Source organism: Camelus ferus, chromosome 14, assembly GCF_009834535.1.
Source record: "Camelus ferus isolate YT-003-E chromosome 14, BCGSAC_Cfer_1.0, whole genome shotgun sequence".
Lineage (NCBI taxonomy): Eukaryota > Metazoa > Chordata > Mammalia > Artiodactyla > Camelidae > Camelus > Camelus ferus.
Window position 1 is genome coordinate 19403715 of NC_045709.1, and position 18334 is coordinate 19422048.

The 18334-nt window shown below is 43.8% G+C and overlaps 1 protein-coding gene across 3 annotated transcripts in view; it reads right to left on the bottom strand.

Annotated features, from left to right (window-relative positions):
• Window positions 1–18334, bottom strand: part of MTUS2 (microtubule associated scaffold protein 2) — a 410325-nt gene that overhangs the window by 113421 nt on the left and 278570 nt on the right. For all 3 annotated transcript variants that reach the window (XM_032496368.1, XM_032496367.1, XM_032496369.1), the window contains exon 8: window positions 4966–5064. In XM_032496368.1, coding sequence (XP_032352259.1) covers window positions 4966–5064 — 99 coding nt within the window. The remainder of the gene's footprint in view (window positions 1–4965; window positions 5065–18334) is intronic.

Consider the following 18334-nt stretch of genomic DNA (forward strand, 5'->3'; position numbering starts at 1 on the left):
AACACACAACTGGCCTCATCTTTTAAGGGGAAAAAAGATGGTTAATTGATCTAAATGCATCTGATTATTGATTTAATGGTAACCATGCTAATTTTAATCAAATCTTCCTCCTTTTGAGAAATCATCAGAGATTAGAATGCAACCTCACGTATGACATCGTAAACTAGTGTGGCTTAGTGGAATAGCAGACTGTGAAATTACTGTTTCTTTAGAACTGTCTTTATGACAGTGGAGTAAACATTCCAGAAAATTCACTTGCACGTTGCAGGCAAATCAATCTTAATGTGTCCTTAATCCCAACACTCTCAACATTGAAAACAAAAGAAAAATAATTACCAACAAAATGTGAGAGATTTTACTGCCTGCATTAAATTGTAAGACATAGCCTAAGACCCAAGGTAGATTTCTTTCATGATTTTTTATTGTTGTGGCTGGTGATTTTATAAAACATTCCAGCATTTTAATTAATGTGTTGAGGTACCCAATGCCTGGCACCATTACAATAGAAGGCACTTCCTTTAGAAATCTAAAACTAACTAAATAAATAAAACATACTTCCAGCTCAGTGAATTAAAGCTAACTGCAATCTAGGGCAGAAACAGTCCCCTCTGCACTTGTGGATATTAGTAAGTGCTCACATGGTTGTGTATTTTGGGCTGTCAGATTTATCTTCCATTATTATTATTATTACTATTATCATCATTATTATTTTTAGGTTAGCAATTATACTCAATGGGAAACAGACAATTTAATTTGGTGAAATTCTATTTTTGGTGTTTACTTTGATACTGTGTTATTATTAAATTGCTTTTATTCACACACTCAGAAGTCCAGTGTTCTACTGAACTCTAGTACACTCAGTCTACATTTCTATTCCTGGGGCCACCAAAGTGATGTTCTGAGCCAGGACAGAGGCCCCCCTGAGAACATCAGCTTTCGGTATTAACACACCAAACTACCAAACCACCTGATGAAACCAGCCCTTGTGTGGGACTCCTGGTTGGCTGCACAGTTGGTCGCAGCACAGGTCAACCCTCAGGCCCCAGTGCTAAGACTCCAGGAAGCAAACGAGGAGAAACACGGTTGGTTGTGGAGTCCTCTGTGGCTTTCGGCTGAAAAGGCTCCTGCCATCTTGCTGAATATATCAAGCGTAACTCTGCCTAGGACGAATCACTACCCAGCTGTCAGCAGCAGAGGGCTGGTTCTCACTAAAACCTGTATCCTTCCCTGTGCTGTCAATTTCGTCAAGTACGTCTGCGGTTAAGTCCCTGCGGTAGCGTCCTGTCACGTACTCTCCTGCCCGCCCCCGTGTCAGACCACGCCCAGGACGGTCCATGAGGACCAGGCTCATCTCCCGGGGATGGAGAGCCTACGTCAAAAGAAAATGAGTGACACACAGCCAGCTTCACCTGGTTGATTAAAAATTTAAAAGGATTTCAAAAATTAAAAATTTTTTTTATTGAAGTATAGTTGATTTTCTATGTTGTGCTAGTTTCTGGGGTATAGCATAGTGATTCAGTTATATGTGTATGTATATATATATATATATATATATATGTGTGTGTATATATATATATATATATATATATATTCTTTTCCATTATAGGCCATTACAAGATAGTGAATATAGTTCCCTGTACTGTAGGTAGGACCTCGTTGTTGATCTATTTTATATATACTCATGTGTATCTGCAAATCCTGAACTCCTAATTTATCCTTCCCTGGCCCTTCCCCCCGTAATCATAAGTTTGTTTTCTATGTCTGTGAGTCTCTATTTTGTAAATAAGTTCATTTATCTCATTTTCTTAGATTCCATGTATAAGTGATATCACATGACATTTGTCTTCCTCTGTCTGACTTACTTCACTTAGTATGATAATCTCTAGGTCCATCCATGTTGCTGCAAATGGCATTATTTCATTCTTAAAAAGGATTTTGCTTGCTCCTACTGTTTTCTCTTAAAAGCCAGCACATAATGAAGCTAAAATACAAACTTTCTTAGGAAGTAAGGGGTTAATGGGACCATGCCACAGAAAGTTCCAGATGCCCGTGATCACGTGGAACTCGTAGAGAGCACGGTCAGCACTGGGATGTTGGTAGTGATGGTCACTCACTTCTGACCTCTCACACCCATATTTCTCTGGAAGAGCCACCATGCACACTTTAAATGAGGGGAATGCCATGTCCCCTGAGGACACTTCCAGGTGCTGGAAGATTTTATTTCCTCCTTCCCTGTTCTTTGTGGTGTCCATATTGCCTCTGTAGAGCTCGAAGGTTCAAAGCAGGCAGGCATGCTACTGACTTCTCTGCAGCCAGGCAGACTCTGTTAAGTCTCTTTCCACAAAAATCAAAGCTCTGGTCCCCTGCAATATCCCGATTTCCATCCAGTTAAACCAGGAAACTGCTATTAATGAATACAGACCTTCACAAAGGGAATTAGTGATGGCTGCGGCGTTTTCAAATGAAGTGAAAGAGTAAAGGTACTAGTTTGTTGTTTGTTTTTTTTTAACTCTCTGGCCCTATAAACCTCTCAACTATTAATGAGACTCATCCCAGTGCAGGTGTTCAGTGTGAACTGTATGAACAGAAATACCTAGACAGTGTCTTGCCATGGCCTTCAGACAGAGCTGATGTCACACGTGCACTTCATGTCATGTGTTCTGTGGGGGATCAAAATATCTAACAACTTTTACTGAGCACGGCTCTGTGAATGACGTGTGGGAGACCAGCGGACATGCAAAGGAAGAAGGCCCGCCCTTGCCTGGAGGCAAGCTGGTGTCAGGAGGGGCCCAGCTGCATCTGGCTTTCAGGTTTTCTGACCCCTCTCCAGGGGTGTCACCACTGGAGCACCACCAATCTACCCTGCAGCATCTCCGCCAGGTCTCCCGGGTCTGGGGGCAGACCTACATCTAGAACGCCTTCCCTTCGTCTCGGTCCTGCTCCAGTCACAGTTCCTCTTTGACCATCCTACTGGCAGTGTAATCTGACTGGGGGCAGAGGGTACCTATGACGATCCCAGCGACAGCCAGAGGCTCAAAGGAAAGAGCCAGTAGCCGTATAAATGTGCTTGCGTGCAAAGGCTGAGCATCAGGAAGAATGCAGCCCTTAAAAATGGAAAGAGGGCATTAAAAATTCATCTGCAGTCATCTGGTCACCATCCAGAGGATTCTGATGGATATTAGAGCGTGGCTTAATTTTAAAGCTGGAAGCTCATCTGACATGATCACAAGCAAACTGTGCAGCATCAGGACCTGCATATTTACAATCTCAGAGAAGGCCCACGACCTTAACACTTGTAAACAGGAAAGAAAAGAATGAAAGGACACAACTTTGATAGGCCTCCAGTTTAAGGAAAAGCACTTCATGAGTTTGGTCAACGTCGTAGCCGAGAGGAGGTCTGTTCCCTGCAGACTGGCAGGGAGCACACGTGCCGAGTTCTCTGCGGTCTCGGGCAGGCTTTTATTTTTCTTAAACTGATCTAAATTTCAGAAAATTCTGCCCAGCAGCACACTTAGTACTTAGTACTTCTGATTTAGCACTGGCACTTGTTTGCCTGGGTTGCCTAGCCGGCGGGGAGGGGAGGGGTGTGGGAGGAGGAGTGAAGAACAGACAGCACGAGGGGAGGAGATTTCCTTCCAGCCAGCACTGAGCATGGGTGAGTGGGTGAGGGCAGGAGTTACCAAACGGGGCAGCACCTGGCCATATACTAAGTTTTCTAGAAAGGAGAGGTCTGCCTTTCCCATTCCAAAGACAGAGCAGGTTCCTTCCTATTTTGATGGATAGGAAAACAGAAAAACATAGGAACAAACCAGCCTTTCCAAAGCTGACTATGAAAAGATGTGTTACTCTAACCCACCCTCTAGACAAAAACTGATGTAAAATTGTCTCATCTTCAGGAAATTTCTTTATTATGTACAAAAAGTAGAGGTGCTAGTTATCAAGGTAGATATGAACATCTCCCTTCTCCAAGGGTGAAACAATCGTGGTTTAATAGTGTTACTGCAATTGCTAAATTTTTATATTAAAAATTATGCTGCTTCTGGCCAAGATGGAGTAAGATGGTTCAAATTTATCTTTTCATCTGAAGCTACCAAGGAAGGTTTCAGAAAGGAAGCTATCAATAATGTCCAATGTCACAGAGATGAGACAAGGAACAGTGCATGGCCTCTGCAGGAGGCGGGCAGTGGATGGTGCTGGACAGCACCCCAGGGTGCGGCCATGGGATTCAGAGTACCTGCGTTCAAACCAAGACTACTACTAGTTTCCTGTGACTTTGGGCAAATTAATGAAAATCTCTGTGCCTCAATTTCCTCACACATAAAGGAAAGGCAATAATCGTACCTGTCTCCCAGTTACTGTAGGCGTTAAATAAATGAATACATTTAAAGAGCTTAGGAGAGAACCTGGTGAACAAGAGGAACTCAAACATTAGCTGCTATTGTTGCTACTATTTTTGTGCTTAAAGAGAATGCTCTGAGGTTATACTGCATTCCATTCTACAAAGGGGTTGATGCCTTACGATATGAATTTTCATAATAAATAATTTTCAACTTTCGTGTGACATTTATGTGGCTTATCCATATCTGAATTGTAAATAAGTAAAAAAACAAGTATTGATAATCCACGGTTTCTCTTTTTAGAAAATATTATCTCCTGAGGTTATAGCTCCAAAGTCTATTTTTCAATTATAAATTATTTTACACGCTGTTGAAATAGCAGATACTCCCACACGGAGAAGATTCTACCACTTAAATGGAGCACAATAACGTTTTGTTTTTTAAGACAAAATGATGCCAACAGCTAGTTCATTTCAGCTGGAGTCAGAACACATCAGTATGTGTACGTCAAGCCCTGGGACAGTCGCACACACCACGTGGGCTGGCGTTACTCCACTGATGACATCTGAACAAAGTAAATTCCCAGTTCAAGTCTTCTCAAATAACACAGCTCACATTTCTTAAATACCTGGCGAATGAAGCTTGGTGGCTGAAGCCGCTGTTCTCTTAGGAGATGAAACTGCAGGTTTATTAGCATCTTGATCTTTTTGTACTTCTTTCTTTGTTCCTATATATAGTTTAAAAAGAGAGAAAGAAAGAAAGAGAGCGAGTTACAGTCGAAATACTTAACACAAATTGTTTGTGGAAAGAGAGGCTTAACAAAAGGCGCATAGAACAAAATAATATTTGGGTGATTTGCTGCTATAGTCACCACCCCCTGTGCTTCGGGAATGCCACATTTATTTACAGCAAAGGGAATTTCATCGTGAGTGGTCAGGCGAATAAGCACACTGCTGTCTCTGATTTAATGAAAACCACCCCTGTCTCCGGAGGTCACTGCACCCCCATGGCCCTGACAAACTCTCTGGGAATTAAAATTGTACTATCCTTGGCCACCAATTCAGTCTGCCGGCGTCCTTCTGCCAAAACAAGTTTTCAGAAGACGAGAAGGAAGCTTTAGCTGAGTCTAACTGCTAATGACTCCAGCATCACGAGAACGGAGCCCCCGGGGACATGGCCTGCCTCTAATTAACTTCCACGCAGCTGGTCCATCGAGGTGACCTGGAGCGCCTCTGAGCGCTCTCTCCGCTGTGGCTGAGCTTTGCGGGACCTGCTGGCAGAGCCCGCTGCCCCAGAATGGGACAACCTGAGTGCAGAATGCCACATGGAAGCTCCTCAGTCGTGCTCCGGGGCATGAGAGGCACAGCCCTGTTTCTCCCTTGTGTGCTGGGCACAGACCCTCACCTCCACATCACCTTCATCAGAACGTCAAAGAACCGTGGGTGGAAGATCAGAGAAGTAACACAGACCTGGGTGTACCTAGACCTGTCTCCACTTCAACCCAGTTTATTGTGTCGTGTCAAAAATAAACTTTGGTGATGGCGGTGGTTCCTTCGATGCAGAACGCAAACATCCCAATTTGCCCCCACTCCCTGCAACCTCGCTCCTCTTCCAGAGATAACCACTGCCAGCAATTTGGCATTTATTCTTCCAGACCTTTTTCTAGGTATTTATAAATGTATCTACATAAATACAAACACAGCTTTTCATTAGCTAAATAAATCACACACTGCAATTTCTTTTTTACCTACCCACACTTTTCAAGATTTTTTTCATATCAGTGTATTTATACATCTTTTTTAAAAAGTGCCACACCATGTTAATGGGCGAAGATACACATAATTTATTTACCCATCCTCCTGCTGATGAACATTTAGGTTGTCTGCAAGTTTTAGCTGTTAACATAGCTAAATGCGCTACAATAAACATTCTCCTGCTTGCTTCTTTGTACACATGCACCAGTGTCTTCACAGGATGAACGCATAGACGTGTTTTGCTGGATTAAGAGTCTGCCCATTTGCAATATTGCCAGACACAGCCCAGTTGTCCCCCAAAAAGAGCTACTAATTTACACTTCCAACCAAGCACGTGAGGCCAGTTCTTTCCACATGCCCATGCCCCCTGAAGTCTCCATCATTTTAATTTTTGCCAGACACTTAGTCTTTCCATATTAGTCATGTGCATTTCTTTATTGGAAAATCACCTAATTAAACCCTTTGCCCATTTTTCTTATTGCTGTATAAGAACTCTTCACTTCTTCTGGATATTAAGCCTTTGCCTGCTGCGTAAATGATATTTTTCAGCCTTTCACTTTTTACAACTTATTTATAGAACCTTTCATTGTACTATAGTTTTAAAATTTTAACGCATTCAAATATGTCAACTTTTCCATTCCAGCTTTAAAAGCACTATTATAGATTATTTATACGTACATGTACGTGCAAGTGTACACGTGTGTCTGTGTGTGACTGTGGGAGGGATCATTCCAGGGTCTGGAGCGGGAGGCAGGTGTTTGGATTCTGTCTCCCTCTCTTTCCTTCTCCTTTTCTGGCCTGACTGGGCTACTGCTTCCCCCAACACCACCCACCCTGCCTCACCCTCTCCACACTGTGCACCTGCCTTCTGCTCTTCCTTCTGCACACCTGCCAGCATCTTCTCTGCTTTATTGCCTTTGCACAAACTGTTTTAGTCTTGTTGATTTCCCTTCTAAAGCCTAAATTCTCCTTTGTATCTCCCCTCTGCACTCTTTTTCCTCCTACTCTCGAGATGCTTCGTGTATTTAGTGAACATACCTGGAGTCTTCCACATCTCAGTAAACGGCCCCACCTTTCACTCACTGTGCTCGGGCCAAACACACACCAACATTTCACCAAATACCCCATATTCTGTTGAAACCTAAATATTTATTAATTCTTCCAACTTTATATGCATATTTCTTTTTTTATGTCTTTGCTAATTCTGTAAGTCCCCACTGTTCTGCCTTTTCATCTTTCCTTAGTGAACTCACTGTTTGGGTCATCTTGATTCGTCTCTTTGCTCCCCCCGCCCCCAATTCAGCCCATCAGAAGAGCTTGCTGGATCTCCTCTGAGAACACCTCCCGGGTCTGACCACCTCCCTCCTTGCACTGCCTCTCAGGGCCCTGTCGCCACCCCCCTTCCTCCCCCTTCCCCAGCCTCCCACCTGCCTGGCTCCCTCTCCCGCCCTCCTACAGCACCCTCTCCGGCAGCCCCAGATAAATTGGTCCCCATGCTACATCACAGACACTGGTGATAGTTCATTTTATGTGTCAACTTGACGGGGCTATGGTTGCTCAGATATTTGGTCAAACGTCATTCTAGATGAGACGCACGTTTGAATCAGCAGACTGAGTAAAGCAGATTGCCCTTCCCGCCCAGGAGGGGGCCTCCGACAATCTGCTGAAGGCCTGAGTAGAACAAAAGGATGAGCAGGAAGGAATGTCACCTGTCTGACAGTTTGAGCTGGGACGTCAGCCTCCTCCTGCCCTTGCGCTAGAACTTAAACCACCGGCTGTCCTGGGTCTCCAGCCTGCGGACTGCAGGTCTCGGGACTTCTCAGCCTCCAGAAGCACGTGAGCCAAATCCTCATGCTAAATCTCTTTATATATTTACTATTTACTTATAATAAATATACTCTATATTATAAATATATTAATATATATCCTTTAGACACGCTTTCCTATATATAAAATGTATGAAATATATGCATGTATAAATCTTTTGGTTCTGTGGGTCTGGAGAACCACTAACACAAACACACACACACACACACACACACACACACACACACACACCTTCTGGCCCTGCTCACACACTCCAGCCACACTGCCAGCCTTCTTGATGCTCAAATACGCTACACTTCCTCCCATTCTGGGCAAGTTAGCGTGAGTTCCTTCTGTACAGAACGTGTCCCCCCGAGACCCTGGGCTTGGTTCACTCATCTGCTCCTCCAGGTCTCTGCACAAATGAAAATCTTCCGGGAGGTGGTGCCTGACGCTCTAGGTAAACGAGCCCTCCCGCCACCTGCTTCATTCTTCCCAGCGCTGACCACCACCCAAATCGTGTTACACACTCATCTGTTTGTTTACTGTCTACCTTCCCCACTAGAACATAAACTTCAACCAGAGGGCCACACCCTCCCCGACGGTGTGGCCATTCAGTCAGTGCCCCACTGTCCCCCTCTCCCACTGGGCTCCTTTCCAGGCACTTGGGGGATACAGAAGGCTGCATCCTCGGGGTCCTAAAAGCCCAGTCACCACTCCGCCCCACTGAAGCCATACCCGCCCTACAGGGCATCCAACTTACGGCTCATCTGACTCTTCTCTTCCCTCCCTTTGCCCAGGTTTTAGGTATCAACCAATACGGAAAGGCCCCCAGGTTCTCAGGAGCTCAGGAGGGAAGTGTTAAGGGCCAAAGTCTGCACTAAACACAACACTTTAAAGGAAAACTAAGCATAAATATTTATCCAGAGTTTCAATATTTTCCATCCAGCCGTCATGGACTGCTATTTGGCAGCTTCTATCAAAAATTTTAAATATTGATAGACTTGACCCAGCAATTCCACATTTACTGATCTCTCTTCAGAAGACTTCAACAAGTGTGAAAAGATGTACGTTCAAAGGCACTTCCTCCATTATCCGCAATAATAAAGAAGTGCAAATACCCAAAGTGCACACTGGGGAAGGGTTGAATAAACTATGGTATATCCATCAATGGAGTACGATGGCGCCATTAAAAAGAACAAGGTTGCTCTGTATTCTACCTGCATGGAAAGATGTCCATGAGACATAAATTACAAAGCTAGTTGTTGAACAGTATGTGCAGTTATTATCCCATTTTTATGACACAAAGTATTATCTGTATTCTAATTGTAAATATACAAAAAAATTCTGAAAGATCTTTTACTAATTTTAAAATATTTTTAATAAGGGTTACTTCCAAGCAATAGGATCGACTGGATTTTACTTTTTTTGCTTTTGCATTATTTCTGTCTTTTAATAATGATCACACACATTACTTTTGTAATAAAAAAATACACAACAAAAGGCATGAAACCAAAGTCAGACTGAAACCAATCTGTCTGCTCCATGAAAGGATAAAGAGAGAAGCCAGCCTAGTGCAACCACCTCTACAATAATAATTTTGATCGAAAGTTTCACCATCTCCCTCCTCCTAGGAACATAGCGCTGCCCAGAAACTTCCTGCGTGGTTCTGGGAGTTTTGGATGGCACAGACAGTGAGGGCAATCAGCCAAGACTTACAGTTCTTTTTACAGTTTTCCTGCAATCTAGACTCAGCTTAAGTGTTTTCAAGTATATCACAAACTTTCATCTAACTCTAAGACCCCTGAGAGCTGCAGCAATGCGTGTTGGCCTCGTGGTTTTCCTGCCGCCCCTCCGGCTGCTCTCCCCACGTCTCTCTTGCTGCTGCTTCCTCCCTTCCCCACACCTCGTACAGCTGCCCCGGGATTCTGCCCCCACCTTCTCCCACTCACTCTTCTGGATGAGCTAGTCCACTCAGCATGCTTACACCACCGAGCTGTACACACTGATGACTATAAAACCCATTATTTCCAATCCAGATAAGCACAGACCTCTCTCCTGAGACCCAGGCCTACTTTTAGCTGCCGACTAGACATAACCACTTACCTACTGGACGGCCAGATCACCGTGCCCCAAATGGAACAAATTTTCTTCCTCTCAAACCGTCTCCTCTTCCCATATTTTCTTTCCTGGTCAATTGTCCCCTTCGTCACTAAAACCAGAAGCCAGAGAATCGTCTTCCTCACCCTCTCACATCTAGTCAGTCACTAAGTCCTTCTGATTCTACCTTGTCAGTGGTTCCTGAATCTGGCCTTTTATCCATCCTCAGTTTCCTGCAGCCAAATCCCTCATTTCTTGCTGGGACAACCAAGAAAGTCTCCTGAGTCATTTCTCTGTTTCTCACCTTCTCCATCCTTAGCCAACTCACCCTCCTAAAGCTGCCAGAATGACCTTTCAAATCACACAGCTTTCCTTTTAGAAGTTTTTCCAAAGCTTTTCCTGGTCTTCAGTAGGAAGCCCCAATTGTGTGTTGTGGAACGACAACCTCTAGGTGACATCATGGTCTCTGTGTGATGCTCCGTAACACCACCTGCCCGTGCTGTCCCTTAGGCTGCAAGGCTCCATCTTTCCCTTGTCTGCATGACCCACCCCTCATCGCCATCAAATTCAGCTCCTCCCCTCTCTGAAGACTTGTTTGTTGCCATTGGAACAAATGATCATGATCTCAGTGGTGAAAAACAACACAAATGCATTCTCTTATAGTTCTTGGGGGGTAGGGGTCAGAAGTGTGAAATCAGTCTCATGGGCCATGTGTCAGCAGGGCTGGTTCCTTCTGGAGGTTCCCAGGGAGGATCCATTTCCTTGCTTTTTTCTGCTTCCAGCCTTCCTTGGCTGTGGCCCCTTCCTCGGTCTTCAAGGCACATCACTCCGATCTCTGCTTCCAACATCATATCTCCTTCTGCTCCAACTCTTCCTGCCTTTCTCTTAGAAGGACCCTTGTGATACACTGGGTCTGTCTGGATAATTCAGGACAATCTCCCCATCTCAAGACCTTTAACTTAATCCCACTGGGAAAGTCCTTTTAGCCATATAAGATAACATTCATTGGTCCCAGTGATTAGTACATGGGTGTATTTGGGGGCTAGTATTTAGCCCATCACACCTTCTTTGTCTAACTGAACAAAACAAATAAAAAAAAAAGGAGGAGGAGGAGGAAGAAGGAGGGGAAGAAGAAGGAGGAGGAGATGGAGATGGAGACGAAGATGAAGACGAAGATGAAGAAGAAGAACCTCTTTTTGCTTGCCAAAAAGGCACTAAGTGTTTAGCCTATATTAGTCCTCAGAGTCTGTCACTTATTTAGGAAGATTTTCCTAATTTCATCGAATCCTCTTGAACTCCTTAGACTCCATTCAGCCTTGCCTATCTTATTTCACCCGGTGTAGACGATATGCCTCTAGTGGATGTCTCTTGTTTGGCCTGACCAGCTTCTTTTAACAGCACCAGTGCTGACCTTTGGGGAACCAACCCTTCCCTCCTTTTGGCCCACATGGTTGGGTGGGACTGACCCACCTAGACCTGGAGGTGGGCATGTGAACCAAGCCTGCCCAATCAGAGCTCTGCATCACGCCAGTGTGACAGAGCACATTGGTTTGGGAATGAACACAAGACCCAAGTTGGGATAATGAGAGCCCTACCTTGAGAATTTTGCTGGAATGATTAGAAAAGAATTCTTTTTCTGATAGATGCCTAAGCTGGTGAGATGTAAGTCTTAACGTGGAGCCTTTGCGAAAAAGAAGCCAACTGAGGGGAAAGAAGGGCCAAGAGATGGAAAACATTCTTGATGACACCTCATTTTAGCTTGCATTTCACTGCACAGTGGCCTCAGTGAGTCCCGATACACAGTAAGACCTCTTGCCTGCTTTTAGTAGGAAGCACAGTGAATCCAGGGGTGTCTGACTCCACTGGAGGGTTTAAAGGGAAGTAGGAGAGGGCAGGGTGGGAACGCTCAGAGCAGAGCTGGGGGGAGAGGGTGGGAGAACACAGACGCTGAAGGTCTTCTGTTTGGTGCTGTGACCTTGCTCAAGGCATTTGTTTTCTAAAGTTGAAGGCCAGTGAATCCCAGCATTCTTTCCATCCCTGGCCCTAAGCTTCCTCTCTCTATTAGCCCACACCACATGGAACTCCTTACTCCTTTGGTAAATAACCTCTGTCTCCCACCTTCATCCTCAAGCTTTCAGAGCAACCTTCTCAAATGATGGCCACTGTCCTTCTGCTCCTCACCCAACTTATTCTCAAGTCAGGAGATCTCTTTCAAACTACCTAATACCCCACTAGAACGTGAAGCCCCCATGTTTGTGTAAAACTCCTTTTCCTTTGAGGTCCCAAACTTAAGGCTGGCGTACTCTAACACTGTTCCCTGCAGTCACCCACGGCGTAGTTACTGTCCCTCCCTTACCCCTAGGCGTGGCCTTCCTCTTTATCCCAGGTCCTGCGATCACCCTGGTAAGTGACAATGACCCCATGCATAACTCATCTGACGTCCCAGCCTTTCAGTACTTCGACATCTGCTACTCTGGCCAGGCACCTTTACTCAGGACACCTGGGTACCATCCTGGACCTTGCCACCACCTAGAACTCCACCTCTGAAGTTCACATACCCCGCTTTCTGAGCACAACTTTCTACGGAAGACCTACATCTCACGAGAACCACCCACTTAGTAAATATTTGTAAACAAATGAGTTGGTTACTGGTACTAACTAATGATGGTCTTCCTCTGTGGAAAATGAAGTCAACCTTGAGATTAAGTGAATTCCTGACAGTTTGAAACATACTGTCGTCTTTTCACATCTTCCCCAGTGACTCTCTCTCCCAGACATAATAAACAGGCGTCTCATAAGCAAGTAATGAGAAATCACTTTACACACTGCTAGAAACAAAATGAGAAAAGCTCTGCATATGATGGTTTTGTGGGAGGAAAATAATCCAGTTCTCATGGGGAATCAAGACACTGTGTGATCTATTAGGCACTGAGAAAATGTGGATAAGTAAGTCGTGGTGGGAAAAGCACTTTGTGTTTTTGAAACTACTCAAATAGATATTCGGGCTTTATTCATTGTGGCGGTTTTTTTAGTTAGGTAAGCCAAAATGAAGGAAATGGTCTGGATTATTTGTCTCATTCCACCCAATAATTTACTCTCATGTTAACTCAAGAACACAACAAATTTGTGCTTTTTAGAGCTAACATTTTCCCTATATAAATAAAAAATCCCTAACATGGTCTAGTATCAGATAAGTGCCCACATGTTAGTTTCCTGCAGTTTTATTCTAAAGGCTGCATCATCCCTTTCTTATTTTCTGAACTATTTATTCCTTGAAAAATCCAAAGCATTCTCTTATTCATTCACCATATGTTTTTATAGGGGGCAGGGATCCACTATAGTTGATATGGTATTAGCTGCTGAGAGTCCATGGTGAAAGACAAAATCCTTATCTCCAGAAATTCACCAATTATTGGGACATGTAAATAAGTAGTGATAAGATAATGAAACAGAGGTCTGGATAAAGATTTCTCTGGGAGCTCATAGGAGGAGCCAGGAAGGCTAAGTCTGAGCTGAGGTGTGAACCATGCAGAACTATCACCAAGAAGGAAAGGGCACAACAAGGATGGGACGTGTGCAAAGGTACAGCGCATCCGGGGACAGTGGCGGAGGGGTGGCTTGAGTCCAGCCTTCCTTGCTTCTTGCCCTCTATAATCTCCAACTGCATCAGAGCAAGGCAAGTACTCTCATCCAGTTCCCCTCCCTCAGAAATCCAATTTAAGGCTAATAAGTCCACGTTCAATTAAATGTGATTGTGATATCACAACAAGCATTTAATTGAACAGTGGACTTATTTATATAAGCAATATATACATATATTACTTTCTTTTTTATAAATGGGAAGCTGATTGAGGTTGAATGAATGGAAATGATGACTAATGAAAAAAAGAGAAAGCAAACAGGAAGTTAAAGTGTTTGTGGCTCATATTGTTCATAGTTTAAACTAAGTTCTCTGGCTAAAATGACAGATCAAGATTGCCCACTCCCACGACTTCTATTCAACTTTGTATTGGAAGTCCTAGCCACAGCAATCAGACAAGAAAAAGAAATAAAAGATATCCAAATTGGAAGGAAAGAGGTAAAACTGTCATTATATGCAGACGAAATGATACTATACACAGAAAACCTAAGGACTCCTTATAAAAGACTACTAGAACTGATAAACGAATTCAGCAAGGTAGCAGGATAAAGATTAACCCACAGAAATCTGCTGCCCTTCTCTACACTAACAATCAATGTGTTGTTGTATCAGTGAAATCACACCGCACGCATTCTGCTGCCTACCACTCTTTACTAAACATTGCACTCATTCTCACCCAGCATTACAGCGTGCAGCGCTAGGTCGCGTCATTGCCAAACGGCATTCTGTTGCACGCATGTATCACAACGTGTTGGCTTATTCTACCGTTGATGGAAAATTGAGTTGCTTCCACTTCCAGTCTTGAGCAATTATAAGCAGTTCTCTAACTTTGCTTGTCCATGTCTCCTGACACATTTGTAGATGCATTCTCATGTACCAACAAGCAGAATTCTTCAGTTAAGGCATAAGTGAACTTTAATAGGCAACACTGCCTTGTTTTCCAAAGTGGCTGTGCCCATTCCCCTGTTTCCCTGGCAGGACTGTGTCCGTGTTCTTCACGCACACCCTCTTCACCAACACTTTGGAAGGTCAGATTTGAAAATGTTGCCATTGTGATGCGTACACAACTCATGTGATTTAAACTGCCTTCTCCTGGTCACTGATGAAGTTTAGCACCCTTTTCATAAGTGTATTTAAGTGTATTGGACATTCGATTTTTTTCTTTTGTGGAGTGTTGGGCAAGTCTTTTTGTTACTTTTTTTTGCACTGACCTGTAAGGGTTACTTGTAATGTAATTTTACAAAATTACATAAAATTATATTTATTATATTTATATTATTTATATTTATATATTGTATTGATACATATTACATATATTTGTATTATATTTATATATTATATTTACATTTATATAATTATATAAAATTGTATATAAAGGTTACAACCTTTTTTAAAGCAGATTATGTTATGATCATCTTTATGATACTATTCATCTATAATTTTTTTCAGCATGTAAACTAATTACTAACTTGGTAAATGATAACTCACAATGGAAACAGGAGCCACTACAAAACAGAGCTGTGGTTATAAGTTATTTTTAAGTTGGAGGTGGAAGTAAAGACAGGATGGGGAGGGTGATTAGCATACACTAGCATATCTGTTTAAGGCCGGGACCCCCAGCTCTACTGTGTCTTTAGCTGTGTGACCTCGGGCAGGTAACTGAACCTCCCTGAGCCTTTGTTTCCTCCCGGGTAAAGTGAGTGCTGACAACAGTAGCTACCGCAAGGCTATAGTGAGAATAAAGTGGCATGGTGCATTAGAAATGCTTCGCATACTGCCAGGCACTAAGCATGCAAAAACAGTACTTACTAGCAATATTAACTCAATCATCACAAATACTTGTCTAGAACCTGTGGATTATAAGCTCTGTGCTAGTGAATAATATCACTACAGAATGATACTGGTGTGATTCTTCTTTTCCCAATGAGGAATCCGAGGTTTGAGAGGTTAAGTAATTGAATCAAGCTCTCACGACTATTAGTGGGTCTGACTTCGAGGCTCATTCCCTGTTTCCTCTACCATCCAAAGTCTATGTGACGAAAACTATCAATTAATTGCTGCTTATTAATAAAGTTATTCCACTCATGGGAACAAAGTCATGAGGCAACAGAAATATGCCCAAGGTGTCTGGAGTTTTAAACCTAAAACGATGTAGCAGATGAATAAAATAAGCGTCCTGTAACTTTGGACCCTTGGGTATTTTTTCGCAGGTCATGGGCACAGAAGCTCTGCAGGCTGGCAGCCCGAGCAGGTGGGTTCTGCTGGCTGACGTTGGTCACAGCAGCTGTGAGAACGGATTAAAGATGACCAATTTGAAGACTCCACAATGTCCAAGAAATGAGTATTTCTTTTCCAGTTATCTTAGAAAATGGCTGGCTGGCATTTGTCTCTTTCTGATTATATTTGCATTTTTTCCAGACCCCTCCCCAGCCCAAAACAGTAATTAGTATTTGGTATTTCATCAATGTAAGGTAGCTAGTAAAACATATATATCTGGAAAGAACTGGAAAGTTTTAATCACTGACATATAATTAAAAGTTCCATGCTCTCACGCTAAGAGATGGGACTGTACCACGGCAGGAATTTGCATAACAATGCATTTATCGTACAGTAGGCAGAGTTCTGAGGCACAGAAATGTCAGAAATCATGGTGGAAAACACGGCTCTATAAGCCCATTTGCATTAATTACTGCTGGACCAGCTCCCGTAGCTCTTCGAGGCTGACAAGCTGAGTGGGCAAAATACCAGGTGTGCAGTCTTTGAGATACAATACGTGTCTACACTCAAGTGAGAGGTAGCTTTTTTGTGCCCTAAGGTTTCACACCAGCCTGCAGGGGGCTTAACAGCAAAACACCGAGTCCCCACATTTTATAAACTCTCTGGTACAACGCACATGCCCTACAGCACTTCCCAAACGGATCAAAAATATTATTCGTGCCACTGTTTCAATGCAAGAATTTAAATGGCATAGCAGAGAAAGCTAAATGTGCCTTGTCCCTTACTTGGATCATTCTGTGGCATTGCGATGATAACTGTTAAACAGCCTCCGAGGCCACTATCCTGGCAGTAGAGGGTGAGGTTGTTAGAGAGTTCAACCCAAGTGTCCACACACACAAAAAACCAAACTGTCCCAACGACCTGCTGACGGGGCAGCGTTTGTGCCACGGTTACGGCCAGGGTGGACGCACCAGGAGAATCAGACACTGATGAAGCAGCTCTGAAGTTTCTGGACACTTTTTTTCATGTTGTCTGTCTTTTGACCACTTCACAGTTTGCGAGTTCCTCCATAAAATGGTTGGGAAGGGGAAAGGAGGGTGTGTATTTTCCAATTAACATGGCATCTAAGTGTTAGCATCCCAAGTCCCAGATTTTAAGGGCAGGGAGCGTGGGAACCTCTGATATTCACAAAGAGAGAATCCACCTGTTCACCTGCACGCCACGCCGTCCTCCACCATCGCCATCTGGCAACTTTGACTCACCCGTTAGGTCTCTGCCTGAGTGACTTTTGCACACTGCGCTAAATCTGTATGATACCCCTCCACTGTATACTCAGAATAACTAGTTAAACGAGCACGTGTGTAAGTATGAGTCTGATGTTTCTCTCTCCTATTGGACCATCCGCTCTGCAGCAACAAAGACTGTGTCTGTCTCGTTCATCAGGGCGTCCCCGGGTGTCCAGCACAGTGCTCAGCTCAAAGAAGGTGCTCTGTAAATACCTGCTGAATGAATGGCTGCCCATCCACTTCCCACTGACGTCACTCCCTGTGACTCTGGTGTCACAGCTTGTGATTCACAGTGCCTCCTGGCCGGCTGCAAGGGGCGAGGAGCCTCCCCACCCCTGGCCGGAAAGACCAGCAAACGGCCCTTCCTGGACACCCACAAATGCAGCCCTCTGAACAGTGACGAAACGGACAGTCATCCCAGTCATCATCCCGCCATATTTTCCTGCCTCTGTGACCTCATGCAAAGGAATGGGTCTCACATGTATTGCCTTTATTTCTCTCCCACAGAAGTTCTTTCTAGTACTTCTAATCTCCTGTAAACTCCTCTATCCTCAACCTATCACTGGTTCCCCTGCTGGCTTCATAATGGCCGAGATGAGTCAAAGCTGGGACAGGAATAGGGACTCAGCCTCAGGGAGAACTCAGCCAACACCAAACAGTCACGCCATCTGTACTCAGGAGCCCAGTGCAGCCTAATGGCTTTGAACTTGCCTCCTTCAAGTCTCACCCCAAGACTCCAGGGGTAAAGTGACCCCTTCACCTGTCCTGTCTTTTCCTAAAGCAGAATATTTTATCTCAGCAAGCTCCGATGCACCCAGAGAAAGGAGAGCTGGTGCTTGGAGGGAAGGCAGGGAGAACCTCCCAGAGTAGCGATTTCCAGAACCCTGCACGTCAAAGGAAACAGACCCTGATGATGCTGACACGCTACTTGTATTTTCAAATTATAGTGTGCCCAGAAATACCGACACATGTGGAATTTAATGCAGAAATAATAATCTGCTTTCAAAGAAGTAAAATTAATTTTTGTGACCCAAGTGGAGTTTCTGTAGCCCACAAAGTAACAGCCTCACTATTCCCAGAGATTTTTTTGCCTTAGGGAGAGAGGAAGCCAAACAAGAAGACATCAGCTGTTCATCTTCTATATAACACGGGAAATCCTTTTATATCTTAGTTTGAAGAAAGGAACTTTATTTC